The following is a 16,546-nucleotide window of genomic DNA, read 5'->3' on the forward strand; positions in this document are numbered from 1 at the left end:
GAAAACACCGATGTAGCTGAAGGTGGGGACAGTGTGGTCTCATGTCGATGTCACTATGGTTACAGGTTCATTAGAGCTGTTTGCTCTTAAATCAAGAAGTCAGAAGGCACCCAATATCAACCGGCTTTAGACACACAAACCTTCTCCACATTGTGTCCTATTGGATGGACACAGCTACTGCAAAAGTTCAAGAACGGCCCTACCCATCTGGCTCTACACCCACAGCAAATTGATGTGAACAAGACAACAGCAAATCCATAACAAGTACATGAAAAGTCAATTCAGAATAAACAGCAGTTTTACAAACCACTTGTCTCCAGGGTGACGGGTTCGGAGAACTCTCCAGCCACTGCTTTGTTGCAAGCTTTCACTCGAAAGTTGATAAACTTTGTGTCAAATTTCAACCCTAGTAAAGCATATCGAAAAGAATTTAAGGTCATAAACGATTTGCACTAACAAGCAAGTCAAGCATCTCTAATAATCAAGCTAAGAAATACCCTTCCTCATGTGAAATTCAGTCTGAAAGATGGTGAGTCCAAAAAATCTAGTGTTTGATTTTTGATCTTTGATCTGTATGGAGTTAGCTCATTTCAGCTGAGTTAGAAACGAGAATGGCTCGCAAAGAGAAATTAGGGAAAAAAAAATATCAGGATGCATTGGAATGCTTTTCAAAGATATGTGACACTAATTCAGGGCGAGTTATGGCCACATCTCCCAGAGCTCAGTCTCAGGTGGCTGCTACCTATTACCTTGGTTCACATACCCTTGGTGTTAGAAGTCATGGTGTCATAGAGAGCACAGAAACAGACCCTTCAGTCTAAAAGTGCTGTAATTGTATCCACTTACACCACTTACTCTGGCAGTTCATTCCACACATGCACCACCCTTTCCATCTCAAAGTTACTTGTCAGATTCTCTTTACATCTCTCTCCTCTCACCTTAAACCAATGCCCTCTTTGGACGGCAAATTATATACCTCCAAAAATTTGAAGAATCTTTTCAAAATCTCCCCTCCCCTGACCACATCGCAAAACCAGCCCAGCTTGTTCCTGCCTCCCTAACCATTGCTCCCACCTCAAGCCCTATCTCCATCTCCGACCTACTAACCTTGTCCTGCTTCTTTGGGCTCTCCATCCTCCGTGAATCTCCACCTACACTCACTTTTACTGGCTCCAAACCCGCCGCTTTGACTTGTCTGTCTCCTCTCCACCTATCTTCTCCTCTATCCATCTTCCATCCACCTCCCCCTCTCTCCCTATTTATTTCAGGATCCTCTTCCCCTCTCCCATTTCTGAAGAAGGGTCTCGACCCAAAACGTCAACTTCCCTGCTCCTCTGATGCTGCTTGGCCTGTTGTGTTCATCCAGCTCTACACCTTGTTATCTCAGATTCTCCAGCATCATCAATTCCTACTATCTCTTCTGTATACTTAAGGCTTTACACCTTTGGATATACACATAACAGTAGCAAATACTAAATGGCACATGAAAGCATCATTCACAAAGCTTTTTTAATGCTAATTGATATTACGGAATCATAGCAGCAGAGGTAGAGGTACCATTCAGGCTATCAGGTCTGTACCAGTTCTCTACGACAGCAAATTATATACCTCCAAATGTCAGCATTGATATTTCCCTGCCTAATGTTATTGTTAATACCATGTTAATGTTTTTCTTATTGAAAATGGCACCAATATAAGTAATATTGGGCGTCATTTACCAAGAGTCCTACGGCAATGCTTTACAATACATGCTGATCTCGATCACACAGCAGGAAAAGGGCATCAGATGCATACCACTACGAAGGTATTTCCGTCCAAGTCACCCATCGCCTTGACACAGAAATACATCATCGTTCCTTTACAAACTCCCTCCCTAACAGTACTGGGTGCACTTACAGCACATGGACTCCAGCAACTTAAGGTGACTGATTACTATCTTTCTGAGGGAAGTGCGGAATGGGCAATAATTGCTAGGAAACACAAAAGAAAATGTAGAGGGAAAATACAGCATGTTAACTATTGACGAAAAAAGGTTTCTACATATTGACAAAGTTAAAGTTCCACATGGATTTTACCAATGCCCTTCAAAATAGTGCAATATATAATCATTGTCCTTTCCTTATGTTTGGAAACATACTCATTTGACATTAAAATATAAACTTCCATTTACACGGCACATTTTTAAATCAAATTGCCACAGAATGTTTCATGCATTTAGTTCTAAAGTGCGGTCCCAGTGTCCTTACATATGCAACCAAAGCAACCACTTACTTACATATCGCTACTCACAAAGAACAATGGGATGAATAATCTGATAGCCAGGTCCTTCTGACATTGTTTAAGGGAAGGAATATTAGTCAAGAAGCTGGGAGAACTCACTGCTTTTATAAATAAAGTCTCTCAACTTTTTTTACACTTCTGTCTGACCTGGCAGGAGGGCTTCAAGGTGGCCATGAATCTGATGCATAGCATTCCCTCCACTTACCACATTGTTAGACCATATTATGTGGGATGGGGGGGGGGGGGGTGCGGTTTAAGATATTGCCAAGTGAGTTACCATTGAAAGAAAAATAAAAATTAGTTGAGGGGTGGACGCAATTTCTCAGTCAAGAGTGACAGCACCATCATCTCTGAATCAGTGGATCGTTGGTTCAAGGGATATTCCAGGAATTTGAGCATATTATATAGCAGGTCTCTTCAGGGAAGAGCTGAGGTTAGCTGGCATTACCTGACAAGGTAAATTCCTGCTCTTTGATGCCTTCCTTCACCATCCAAGGGTGCTCTTCCTTTAGTCGTGGTGGTCCTTCATAATTGGTTTTGCGATATTCTAGAACATAATGATCGATCTTTCCATCGTCTTCAGGCATTCTCCAGACTACTGTCACACAATTGTCTGCCACCAGGCACTCTGATGCATCGATCTCTGGAATACTCGGTACTGATCACAAAAGTCAAAGAAAAATCAATACATACAAACATTCTTGCATAGGCAGAATGCACTGGCCATTCTCTGGTGCAAATGCTCATTTCATGGAAACTGAGACATCGACTATCAGCACCATGGTGTCATCTGTTTAGCATATGTAATCACTCACAGTAGATAGTGATTAGGAGGGACAGACTCTAATCCAGCCAGATTAAGGGCAGTTATAGCAATTAGAGTGGTCACTATGGCTCCGAATGAGCTTTTCAGTATCTCACTCCAAAATTGGAAGTATGTAATGTACTTGGCAAACAGCTGCCCACTCTGAGAAGAGATCAGTTACCATCTAATTTAGAATTCTTTATCACCACAAATGCACAAAGCAGAACAAGCATTTCCCATTAACAGTAAACACAGAATCATAGAATTCCTACAGTGTGGAAGCAGGCCATTTGGCCCATTAAGTCCACACTGACCGTCCGATGAGCATTCTACCCAGACCCACCCCTCCCTACCCAATCCCTGCAACCTTGCATTTCACACGGCCAATCCATCTAAACTGCACATCTTGGGACTGTGGGAGGAAACTGAAGCATCCAGAGTAAACGCATGCAGACACGGGGAGAACGTGCAAACTCCACACAGATGGTCGCCCGAGTCTGGAATTGAATCCAGGCTGCTGGCGCTGTGAGGTGACAGTGCTAACCACTGAGCCGTCCAACAGGCAATTTTATTAACAGGTACTGGTAGCCGGAGAATACGCAGGTTCAGGTAAGAAAAACATTGGCTCAATTTTGCTCCGTTAATCAAAGCGAATCAATTCAATGTTTTTATGTGCAGTCTAAGAGGGTAACCTGGTAATGTGCTCTTACACTCCTGCCGATATTATTCAGTATTATGCAAGAGCAGAAGATTGGTGTTTCCCTATCTTCTTTTTGTCCAAAAGTGCTTGTTTAAAATGATGAATTGTAGAAATAACCATAGACGCAGGAATCTGTTTAGCCATGTAAACTTGCTATCCCCATTGTCCCCACCCTGTGTGACAGTAACTAATTAACTCACGGAGAAGTTGAAAGATTGCACCTCGAAGGCAACTTAGATAAGGCTGTGAACGTACCCATTTAAACGATGGCTTGGGAAAAGCAAACATGCATGACATTTCTATCTTATTTTCTTACCTGGCAAGAACTTGAGTGAGCGAAGGATCTTCTGTTCTTGGGAAAAGTCAACCATCAGATGGCTCATATTGTCACTGGCTTTAGCCTTTAAGGACAGCCTGAATGCTGGTGCCATGGTAACACTGTATAACAAAGCCAAGAGCTAGTGTTACATGTGGCTTTCCTTCTAAAGCCATTTTTAAAAAGAGTGAAATTGTCAATAAAAATAGATTTTAACTTTGCTTTGAAGGGTCATGCTTCTAATGGAAGCCTAAAACAGATGCAGTAAACCACAAACTTCTCCCGAGCCCTTTACAAGCATGTTACTTTATCCCTTGGCTCAAAATATGAACAAAGGCCATCATACCTTCTACATCTTGTATTCCATCTATTCATTAACTTATTATCTATACTATCTTTGTCATTTACTCAGGAGATGTGGATGTTGCTGGCTAGGTCAGCATTTAGTCTCCACTCCAACCACCCAGACTGCAGTTAAAAATCAAATCACATTGCTGTGGATTTGGAGTCACATGTAAACCAGACCAGGTAAGAATTGAAGATTTCCTTCCCTAAAGGACATTCATGAATCAGTTATTTTCCTGCTGTAATTAACAGCGGTTACCATTAGACTAGCTTTTCATTCCAGATTTTTTTCTTTATTGAATTGAAAGTTCACCATCAGCCACAATGGGATTTGAACCTGCATCCTCGGGACATTTGACAGAGATGATAGATTACTATTCTAGTAGCATTATTACTACAGTACTGCTTAATTTTTTTTCCACAAAGTTATTATACAGTCTACTAACTTAACCTCAGGAACATGAATGGGTTATCAATCACATTCAGTAATCTGACCTGCTGCCTTCCAAAAGCCATTCACCCACTTGGGAGTACGATGACCACTGTGTCCTGTATTCAATTAGTTTAGTTTATACAAATCAGTAATTATCAGAGGTTTATAAAAACCTGTTATTAGAAAGGATTTGCAAACTTCAAAAGGATTTATTTGGAAGTTTTGGTGTGGGGGGTGGGGAGCTGGAAATGGGCAGCTGGTTTAGGCAAAGGGGAGGAAGAATAGTTAAAAATGAACATTCAAACAAGAAATGTTCAGATGTGGCTAGATTGTACATTATTCTGTTGCCCTGGAATGTCATACTTTAAGTTCTACAAATCAGGCTACAAACAAACACAGTTGATCAACTATTTGACCAGGGGTTGGAAAAAAAACGAATGATATGCAGTTGGTGAGTAACGCTTGTATATCGAGCTGAAATCATTTAGCTTGCTATGGCATAAAACTTAAGAGTTAAAAAAATGAAAATCTGTGCTTAAAACAAAACAAACCCCGCTCTTCTTCATATGTAGAATTTCAGCTGGGGGTGACAAAAGTATTAGGTGGGACCCATGAAACAAACTTAACGACTGAGGCAGTTAATTATTAATACAGGAGTGGAAATGGTCATATTTAAGCTAATAATTGAAACGGTTAAATAGAAATAAAACCAGAAAATGTCATATTTTCCCAAATGCAGAGGGCATAGGTTCGAGGAGGGAGGGGAAAGATTTAAAAGGGACTTAAAATGCAACTTCTTCCACAGAGGGTGGGGCGCATATGAAATGAACCGCTAGAGGAAGCGGTGGAAGTTGGTATAATTACAACACTTAAAAGGCATCTGGCTGGGTGTATGATTAGGAAGAGGTTAGAGGGATATGGCCCGTATGCTGGCAAATGGGACTTGACTTATACAGGATATCTGGTTGGCATGGACAAGTTGGACTGAGGGGTCTGTTTCTGAGCTGTATGTCTCTGACTCAATAATGGAGAGTCATTGTTACAAGATGCTGCAGAATCTGCTGAGTGTGCGAGAGAGAGAAAGAAGGGTTCATGTTTCAGGACATGAACTTTCATCAAAATGCTCTGAATGTAGCAACCGGAATATATTGGGCTGCATTTCCTCAAAGAATGGCTCTCTCACATAGATTGCCACCCTTACCCTTTTTTGATGAAATGAAAGTGCTCTGCAATTCTGACAGGAGATTCCAATCAGGGCTTCTTCACAAACATGGAGATGTGCTCACATTCCAACAGGTCCTTCATAGTGTAAAACTGTCAGGGGAAAGTGACCATGTCCCCTTTTTGTTTTAACTACAGCCAGTTGTTAAGTATTGAAATTTTAAAAGATCCAGAATCACAGAGAGCTGCTTTGAGCTCCTGTGTGACACTAAGTACACAGGACAGGTCTGAGTTCAGGTTGCCAGGGTGCAAAAGGGCCAGATTTGTCAGGGAGTGTTTAGGATAGATCAGAGTAGGGAGGCGGTTAACGAACAGGTTTGACAGAGGTGGCAAATAGGCATTGGACTCCACTTCACTCCTGCCTCACAGCATCAGGAATCGGGGTTCGATTCCACCCTCACGCAACTGTCTGTGTGGAGTTTGCACATTCTCCCTGTGTCTGTGTGGGTTTCCTCCCACAGTCCAAAGGTGTGCAGTCTCGGTGGATTGGCCATGCTAAATTGCCCATTGCATGTAGGGATGTGCAGGCTAGATGGATTAATAACAGGAATTGAGGGTTACAGGTGGTCTGGATGGAATGCTTTTTGGAGGGTCGGTGTGGGCAGAGCAGCCTGGTTCCACAGTGTAAGGATTCTATGAACTGCAGCAGAAGCCTCTGTTTTAAATGGATACTATCAGAAGGTTCCAAGTATAATGGAAACGTGCGGTGGAATCTTTGGTTTCCTGAGCAATTTCTTTGGCAGATGCTATGATGGGGATTTACGCTCCAGAAACGAGCATCTGGCTGACAGAAAAATCCAGGTCATTATAATTCTTTTCTCTCCATATTGCTAACAGACCAAGTGTTTTCAGCATTTTCTGTTTTTATTTCAGATTTCCAGCAGCCTCAGTACTTTGTTTTTCTACTGTGAAAGGAAGTTTGGTTCTAGATATAGCGGTGTTATATTTAACATGGTTTGCCTGATGGCAATACTGGATAATGGAATCATATGACATGAGCATCTTTCATCTTAGTGACTACATTTTGTTTTCACTTCTAAGCCCTCTCTCAATTACAATATTTTTGTACCTTATTTTTGTTTCAACCTTCCACTCTTACTTCTCAAACACATCATAATTACCTTTGTTCTGCTCGACTTTGAAATCAAGGCATCCTACTTCACATCACAAGTTCTCTCCTCAAAAAGGTCACAAAAACTTAACTTTTTAAAACCCTGTTAAATTGATTTTGAATACAACTTTTAAATTAAAAGCTCATGCACTCACAATGTTATACCTTTTTTTGCAATGGAGTTCACATAAATCAACCAGAAGAGAGACAGTTTCCATATACTAAAGGATTCTTACTGAAACCTGCTCCATAAACTGTACGTCCACTCCAGCCAGACACAGTCCTTTTATTAACCATCACCTGTGCAATATCAGGGGAGCTTTACTGTGCCAATAATAAAATACACAAGTGCACAAAGTCTAAGTCAGGATTCCACACATATTGATACCCAGTTTTAGTAACTGTAGCCATTGGACTCCAGAGGAAATTTCAAAACGCTTTTGAGGTCTTCTAAATGTTAGTTGTGCATCAATTGCAAAAGTAAACCCAAATTCCAGATTCCTTTCACAAACAAAAGAAATACAAAGTGCTGGTGGAGCTCAGCAATCTGACAGCATCTGTGTGAAGAAAGCAGACTTAACTTTTAGAATCCGCCCCTCTTCATCAGAATCTGACTCAAAACAATAACTCTGCTTTCTCTCTAAAGATGCTTCCAGACCTGCTGAGCTCTGCCAGAACTTTGTTTTCATTTCAGACCTCCACATCCTGCAGTTCTTAGCTTATTCCGGATTCTTTTTGGGTGAACTATATTGAAAATATAATGGTTCATTCTTGAATTCAGTTAAAACTCAAGAAGAAACTATTTTCCGGTGTTTTTTTTTAAGAAATGGTTATACAACACAATACTAAGGGCCAAAAAAGTAGAGTTGTGAGGAACGGTTAAAAGAACTGGCTTGACAGCATTTGTGAAGAAAAAAAAAAAATCAGAGTTAACGTTTTGGCTCCAGTGCAATTCTGAGGGTCGTCACTGGACTGGAAACATTAACTCTGCTTTTTTTCCTCCACAGATGTTGCCAGACCTGCTGAGCTTTTCCAGCAACTCCTCTGTTTGTTCCTGATTTACAACATCCACAGACCTTTCAGTTTTTTTTTAAGAAAAGGCTTGTACGTCCTTGGATGTAGAAGATTAATGACGATCTAATTGAGGCTTATAATGATTAAAAGGATCTGTTCAGGCAGAGGGAAACCATTTGCTGTATTGTGGGAGTTCAGAATAAAATTATATTTTGAGTAAGGTCATTCAGGGGTGATGCTAGGAACTATTTCCTTCCAAAAAAAGGGCATGAATAAAAATGTACATGTTGCTGTCGAAAAGCCGTTGAAGCGAGGACAATTGAACATTTCAAAAGTGAAACTGATATATTTTTGTTGGGTCAGGGTATTAACAGTACCAAGATAGGTAGGTGAGGTTAAGACAGAATACCTTGATTCTAACTGAATGGTAAAATAAGCAGATAGGTCAAATGGCCTACATCCACGCTTAAATAATTAGCTAGGGGGTCCACAAAAGCAATGTTATCTTTAAAATAACAATGAGTGCATTTGGCTCCATTCTGGGGTTACTGACTTTGAATCATCCTGCCGAAATGACCGAGTGTGATTTGGGAGTAACTTCATAGTCACCACAGCTAAACGGTGCAGAGGAACTCAACAGTTTGTCTCAGGTCAAATCTCAACATCCATCAAAGTGAGTAATTTCTGCAAGCTGCACCCACAGAATCACCACAGTACACGAGGAGGCCAGTCAGCCCGTCATGCCGGAACTAGTTCTATTACCTGGTGCTGATTGTTCCCTTTCTTCATGTCTCTGCACACTATTTCCATGCAATTAATCATCCAATGCCCCTCTTGAATTCCTCAATCACATTTTCTGGCAGTGCATCCCACACACTAAGTAGATGCTACACGGGAACATTTTTTTCTAACATTACCCTTGCTTCGTTTGCATTTTTAAATCCATGCCCTCTCATCTTTAACAAATGGGGACAGTTTGTCCTTATTTACTCTGTCCAGTCTAACCCTATCCATCATGTTGAAAATGTCTACCAAATCACCTTTCTGCCTTTTGCTCTGCAACGGGAACAGCCCCAACTTCTTCAATCTATCCACATAACTCGTATTTCTCATTTCTGGAACCATTCTTGTAAATTCCTTCTTACTCCTATTGACATAACATCATGGAAAATACTAGTAAATGGCTGGTTGTCATTAGCAGGAGGAAGATTTGGTGCAAATAGGGCTACCCTAGTCTTGGCTGGAGAACCATGCCCAATTCTGGTGATCATATGTTGGAAGGCTACGGTGGCTTCGGAGAGGGCATAGAAAAGACTAAGAAACTAGTTCCAGGGATGGGAAATTATAGAAACTGGGATGGATTTAAGAAGCTGGGCGTGTCAAGAGGAGATTCCATAGAGATGCTCCAAACCATGAGTGGTCTGGCCATAGCAGAGAGATCAAGAAGCAGAGCATGCAGATTTAAGGCTATTGGTAAGGACAACCAGGAGACACAAATACAATCTTTTTGATGGAGAGCGCTGTTACGGTCTGCAGATCCGATCCGATCATGCAACTTCCTTTAAACATCACATTTACCTGAACAGAAAATATTTGCAGGCCTACATGGAAAATTGCAAGCTGGATTCAGTAAATTGCTCCTATCAAGAGCCAGCATACACACAATGGGCCAAATGGTCTCCCCCTGAGTTGTAAGCATGCTATGATTCTATAAATAGATCAAAACAATTTTCCTTTTGTACATTGGCAACGCTATGGCTGGGCATTTCTGAATATTAGAACACTATTCTCCACTGTTTGCAGACATCTCCATTAAAGCATTATTACTAAATTGGAGAGGGTTCAGAAGAGATTTACCAGGATGTTGCCAGGAATGGAAGGTTTGAGCTATAAAAAGGAGATGCCGAGACATTACCTGCTCCCCCGCCCCTGCCAACAGGAGCTTAGAAGTTGAGGGGGTGACCTTATTGAGGTTTATAAAATCATAAGGGGTATAGATAGGGGTTTTTTACTCTTGGGTGGGTAATTTCAAGACCGGGGGTATATTTTTTAAAAGGAAAGAATAGAAAGATTAAAAACAAAAGACATGAGGCATATTTTGTTTTGAAAAGCAGTGGTTCATTGTGTGGAACGAACTTCCAGAGGAAGTGGTGGATGCAGGCACAGCTACAATGTTTGTAAAAAATTTGGGTAAGTACATGAATAAGAAATGTTTGAAGGGATATGGGTCAAGTGCGGGCAGGTGAGGCTAGTTTAGTTTGGGGTTACAGTTGGCATGAACTGGTTGGACTGAAAGGTCTGGTTTCCATGCCGTATGACTCAATAATACTATTAGTGGAAGAGGCTTTGTGTGCATGCCAACATCCTAAGAAGTTAGATGTACTGCAAACACTAACAGTTCAAACTAATTACTGTCTCTAGTTTGTAGTGAAAGATCCACATTGAAATTGTCATTACAGAGGTGTTCAACTCATAATATGATTTTACACCATTTTCCTAGGCCTTCAAATTCTCACTTAGAACCAGACAATTTACTTTCAGCTGTTGCCAGCAAGTCAGTGTTTTAATAATTAAAAAATAGTCAAACATTCATTGTTAGGGGGTAATGTCTAATGTATCATTCCCTGCCAAATTAGAACTGAGCTTTTTAAGAAGGCTAAGTCGAACTGTTTAGGGAACACAGGCTTCTTGTTATGGATCAATAGCTTAAGAAAATAAAGTTTGCGATGAGGTTTCCAGTTAAAGATCAGTGGAATGCAATATTGAGAGACTGCTTTACTTCTGTAACAAGCAACATCCGAACTTTACTAACAACCTGAACATGTGTTTACTTCTAGAACAGGCAAAAATTGAGGTAAGAAGTTTAGTAAGTATTGCAAAACTAGTTAAAGATTCATGCGGTCCTTAATGCAGGTTAGTTTGATACAAACATGCAGTGAAATCAAAAAGGTATTTTACAGTACCTATCTTTAATCTGCTTGGCAGCCTTTGAAGCAGAAAAGAAGAGACAGAAAGTCAAACATGCAAATAAGCACAATTATTCAAACTGCTATTAAGCAAATTTTTTTTTATATATTGCTGTGAGATAAACCAGCCACAAGCCACCTCCACATAGCCTACCTGAAGTACAAGAGCTAAATCTTTTGGAATTAAAGTGATTTGTATCTCTTGCTGCAGATATAAAGAGCATTCAAACAGACAGGAAAGCAACAACAAATTGTAGTACTCCATCCTGTGTGCACAGTTGCTCCAAACTCCAGAGAAATTAGTTCACAACCTTGGTTAATTTCCAGATTGACCAGTTTATTTCAGAGCATTGCAACTTGGAAACAACCACTATTTCAAGCTATAAATCTCCTCAAATAGCAAGACTAGACTTACAAATAAAAACATCATTCAAAAGAATACTGAAAGCATTGAATGTATTCATTCCGTTTGCACGTTGCCCATTTCCCCACCCGCGTTCTTTTCCCTTCCCAATTCTCTCAGTCCCATGTCTTAAGCAGTTTTCAAATCAATCTTTAACACATCGTTACAAAAGGCATCAAGAGGCCTTCTCTAAGCTTTTACAATTAGAGGAATCATAAAAAGGAAACATAACTGTTTGTGTCTTACAGATGACAATATAGGCACATGCACCCTAAAAGTATCACAGGATTTACAACTTATAATGCAAAAAAAAGACATGAGCCTTTTATTTCGAATAAAACAAAACCAAAAGAATCCCAAATGCTCTATTGTTAAATGCACTGTGCAACAAGAGCAGAACTAATCAGACAAGGAAGATTTGACATTTGGATCAATTGCCTACAGCCAGATGTGAGTTTAGGTTTTATAATTAGCCTTTAGCAATTCAAGACTATGGACTGAAAAATAAAAAAAAGTCAGATTTTTTTAAAAGATTTTTTTCGCGGGGTTTGGGCATTGTTGTCCAAGCCAGCACTTATAGCCCATCCTTAATTGCCCAGAGAGCATTAACAGTAACATTGCTTAGAGTCCGAAGTCGCATGTAAGTTAGATCAAGTAAGGACAGCAGATTTCCATCCCTAAAGTGCAGGAGTGAACCAGATAGGTTTTTATGACAAATGAACAGTGGTTATTTAGAGGCTATTAGACCACATGCCACTAATTCCTGTTTTTTTTCATGGAATTAAAATTCCATTAGCTGCTGCTGTGGATTTTGAACCCATATCTCTGGATGACTGGTCCAGTGACATTATCACCGCTAATGCTACCCTGGATGAGACGAGTGATACTGGAAAAGTGACATGTTTGAATACTTGCCAAGAAAAGGTTCAGGCATGATTGTAATGTCCCATCATTGAAAAGTCTTAGTGATACTATTTAGGTTCGTGTGAAAACAGGGCAGGTACAGCAAAGCTGAGGACCAGTCAAGCCCATATCCTCAACAAGGGCCAGCAACAGGGAAAGCGATATAGTACAGAAGAACGCTATTGAGGTGCATTTGTAGAGTCCCTCCCTCTGCGTTAGTAGGCCTGGATTCAAGTCCAACCCATTCCTGGTATGTAGTAACATCTCTGAACATGTTGATTAGAAAACATCTACAGTACAGAAGTCCAATCAGTAAGTGCAACATTGCTAGCTGACTGAACTGTTGAGTACTGGAAATAAACCGCAACGCAAAAAGATTCAGTCATTTTCCACTTTAGCTCATTGAACAAACCTGAATCCTTTGTAATTAGTTTCCCTGCATTCTTCTACTCAATTATATTCTCTTTTCCCTGGCCGTGTTGAGGGGATTCAGGCACATTAGGAATTTAATATCGGTTAACACTATTATCTAGGAATATCACTTCTCTAACAGCTATAATTCACAAGACTTATTAGGAACCATGCAAACATTTGTTAAAGAAAGGATAAACTGGAGGGGGCTGGAAATAACTACCTGGTTGATTCCATCAGAGTTCGCAGTGTCCAGAGTTTGGTTAGCAAACTCAAGCAGCTCCTCTGAACTCTCCAAAGCCTTTGTGCAGACCGTCAGCTGATTCTACAAGAAGAAAGAGGATGTGGAGTAATCATTAAATGCTGGGATCACTAATGAAAATGGTAAGCTTTAGCGACTCAGTAGTTCAGAAGTGTGTTGGTCAGAGTCTAAATGAAGAGGCAAAGTAGGAAATTGAAGTTGGAAAAGAATGGAATTAGTTGAAGGAAAACACTGAAGAGTTGATTTAGCACAATACCTGTAGATTAGTGGATTGCACGATCAAATTTTGAGGTCTTGAAAGTGAATTATAATCGGTGACAAAGTAGTGAGACAAGTTTGGATGCAAACAAGAAAAACAGGGTGGACGGAATATTTGGAGTTTCGAACAAACAAGGGAGACAAAGTCCAGTGAAAACAAGCTGCAGATTAAGATAACCAAAGTTATCCTAAGCAAAGAAAGATCATCTGTGTTCGTCATTCTTAATTTAAACCACTCTGTAAGGCTTCAGTACATCTGTGGTGTGACTGAACAGACTTCCTCTTAGAAAGGACAGTCAGAACATGATACCAATTTAGCAAAACTTGTACGTGCCAAGATTATTTAAAGTCCACACCCAGCTCACTTCAGGGCTGCCTACAGTAATGCTATGCTCTGAACTGAGATGACATGGGTACATATGCAGATTCCCACATGACAGTCTGGATAGAAGTCAAGCATTGAGATTCTGTCCAGTCTTTCACTTCTAGCAATGCTGCTATTTCCAGTATCCATAAAACATACACCTTTCCTTTCTTACTGCACAGCAAGAGAAAACAAGAAGTTGACAGTCAACCTGAAATCTATAGAAAAGACTGTTTCTGGCTGAAAAACAAAACCCAGAAAGGACTTGGAAATTTCAACACAAAAAGCATTTTAGTCCCCATTTCCTTCAAAAATGGACTAAACAATACATATTAAGCATTAATTTGGCTCAGTGTTAGCACTTCTCCTTTTGATTTAGAAGCAAATGGATCCAAACACCAGTCCAAAGACCCGAGTGCTCAACCCAAGCTAACACTTCAGTGCAGTAATCGGTAGGTGCTCCATTGTTAAAAGGCCATCTTCCCAATGGGATAATGAATGGCAGGCTGTTGCAGTGTGGAATTTCATAATCCACTATCTGGTGAGCATCAGCGGTGACCTCTTGTTGTCCTGGTTAATATTTATCCATCATCCAACATGCTCATGTGGTGTTTTTGGGTCTTAGGGTCAAAATGAGTTGAGTTTCCTAACCCAAAAATTAATTAATTAGGTTGTGAAGCCCTTTGGATGATCTAAGGATATGACAGCACACTGCAAGTACAATAACCTGTACCTTGGATCCAGCTTCCTTTCTGTTGTCCAACAACTTGTTTTTCCTCTCTCTATTCTTACCAACATTCCTTTTTTTTCCTCAGCTTAGTGAGAAATGCAGTGTCAAAAACAGCACATTCAGTTGTTTACAATACACTTGTTACTATTGTCCTTAACGGGCCATAGACTTTGTAAACACATCGTCAATGTTCAGCCCATAAGCATTTGTGTGGAGTTATGGATGGTCACCTTTAAATACATGAGTTTGCAGGTTTAAGGTGCACTCTACAGCTGGAACACAATGAACGTAGAAGCTGATGCTGCAGTGCAGCACTGACGGAGTTCTGTATGATCAGGGTGAAAACTTTCAGATGGGATGTTAAACTGAGGACCCATCTACCTATTCTGATAAATGTAAAAAGAATCTGTATGACTATTCCAAAAGAAAGGTATGGGAATTATTCGCATGCAGGCCAATATTTATCCTTCATTCAACATTACAGAAGAAATCTCGTTACCACATAGCTGTTTATAACAATTTTCTATGTACAAAATTTGCTGTGGCATTTTCTACGTTACAACATTAATAGTCCTTTAACAATCACTTTATGCCTGTAAAGTAGTTCGAGATGACCAGTGGTCCTGAAAGTTCTCTATAAATGTAAGTATTTCTTTGTCATCTTGAAACATCTTGGCACAGTTCCAATAGCTTATACCACAGACAATGTTTACTCCAATAGATATCCTTGCTAGGTGATTTGCTGGGATGACAGAACCTACCTGCAGTTCATATGTTTTGCTGGCTCGTTCTTGCTTGATCTTTGTTATCATGTCTTCCTTCATCTCATCCAGTATGGCATACAGTGAACTATACTCTGCTTCCAGGTCTGCAAGAGCTCGCTCGGAATTAGCCTTAGAAAAGTAAGGAGGTGAGTGGCAAGAAACCAAATCAGAATGAGGCATGAAACAGTGTTCAATTTGTTATTTCCAGCAAAAGAGTCTATTTGGACCTTCATATTTTGCAAAATAAACAAAGAATAGCAAAAGGCAAAACATCATAAGCAACAAAAGATGTACACAAACAGTGTTTCACTCTAAATTTTGAGCTCCCTAGCCTTCTCCCTTCACGTACAACACAAATGTAGAAAGACAGAATCTGTTGGGTAGCTTTCTACCATTCAGGTGAACATAATGTGGTAATGTCATATATTCACATTTTTGAAATAATGTCACGTTAAAGCTACCTTTGCAGCTTATTAAGCTTCTCATATGTTTTGCATCATGGCTTATTTGCCAATTTTCACAGAATGAAAAATCACTGAAAAAGTTCAGGTGATGTCACATCCAAAACGTGGAAAGGTAACACCAAGGAAAATCATCTCTCAATCTGGTAACGTAGGCAGTTCAAAATGTTGATTGATTTGTTATTGTCACATGAGATAAAAGTGAGAAGTGTTGCTTTGCGTATCAGGCATATCATACCAAAGTGCACCAGGGTGGCAGAACAGAATGTGAAATGCAGTGCAGAGAAAGTACACAGAGAAAGTATATGAGAGAGAGTGAAACTGTGGCATAGTGCCCACAACTACAGATATGTGATTGCGGTCTGCAAATAATTGTAGAATCAGCTCAGCAACAGAAAAAGATTAGAATGCAGAACCTGGAACAAAAACAAATAAAGCTGGTGAAGGAATAAGCAAGACAGAGAGAATAACAGCATCTGTCATAAGGAAAACATTACAAGCTGTTAAAATGTTTTCAATAACAGGACACTCGGATAAGTTGAAGGTAATCAGGTAGCGCCAACGTGGTTTTGTCAAAGGAAAATTGAGTTGAATTAATTTATCAGAGCTCTTTGAAAAAGCAAAGGTGTGGATAAGGAGAAAACCAGAGGGTGTACTGCGCTGAGATCTCCAGAATCTTTTGCCACAGAGACTATTGTGAAAAATAAAAGCTCATGGTGATTGGCTGACTAACATGAAGCAGAGGGTAGGAATCAATGAGTCTTGCTCATGTTGACACAATATCACGTGTGGTACGGGG

General features: G+C 40.1%; 3 protein-coding genes across 5 annotated transcripts in view; 2 read left to right on the forward strand and 1 right to left on the reverse strand.

Moving 5' to 3' along the window:
- Positions 1 to 4,561, forward strand: part of LOC125465699 (signal-transducing adaptor protein 1-like) — a 95,600-nt gene extending 91,039 nt beyond the window's left edge. The window contains exon 16 of the mRNA XM_059638475.1: positions 4,514 to 4,561. Within this exon, the coding sequence (XP_059494458.1) occupies positions 4,514 to 4,515 (2 nt within the window). The 3' untranslated portion in view covers positions 4,516 to 4,561. The remainder of the gene's footprint in view (positions 1 to 4,513) is intronic.
- fsd1 (fibronectin type III and SPRY domain containing 1) overlaps positions 1 to 16,546 on the reverse strand; it is a 49,716-nt gene that overhangs the window by 17,979 nt on the left and 15,191 nt on the right. For both annotated transcript variants that reach the window (XM_048560064.2, XM_048560065.2), the window contains exons 3-8: positions 15,284 to 15,415; positions 13,132 to 13,233; positions 11,189 to 11,211; positions 4,102 to 4,223; positions 2,729 to 2,938; positions 308 to 406 (exon numbers count right to left, since the gene is read on the reverse strand). In XM_048560064.2, the coding sequence (XP_048416021.1) occupies positions 308 to 406; positions 2,729 to 2,938; positions 4,102 to 4,223; positions 11,189 to 11,211; positions 13,132 to 13,233; positions 15,284 to 15,415 (688 nt within the window). The remainder of the gene's footprint in view (positions 1 to 307; positions 407 to 2,728; positions 2,939 to 4,101; positions 4,224 to 11,188; positions 11,212 to 13,131; positions 13,234 to 15,283; positions 15,416 to 16,546) is intronic.
- Positions 11,004 to 16,546, forward strand: part of LOC125465996 (cytotoxic T-lymphocyte protein 4-like) — a 96,194-nt gene continuing 90,651 nt past the window's right edge. Inside the window, exon 1 of one of the 2 annotated variants that reach the window (XM_048560069.1) lies at positions 11,004 to 11,079. The gene's annotated coding sequence lies outside the window, so the exon portion shown is untranslated. Of the gene's footprint in view, positions 11,080 to 15,390; positions 15,433 to 16,546 lie in introns of those variants that run through there. The other variant, XM_048560070.1, reaches the window with a different exon arrangement.

This window comes from Stegostoma tigrinum, chromosome 30 (genome assembly GCF_030684315.1).
Source record: "Stegostoma tigrinum isolate sSteTig4 chromosome 30, sSteTig4.hap1, whole genome shotgun sequence".
In the NCBI taxonomy this organism is placed as follows: domain Eukaryota; kingdom Metazoa; phylum Chordata; class Chondrichthyes; order Orectolobiformes; family Stegostomatidae; genus Stegostoma; species Stegostoma tigrinum.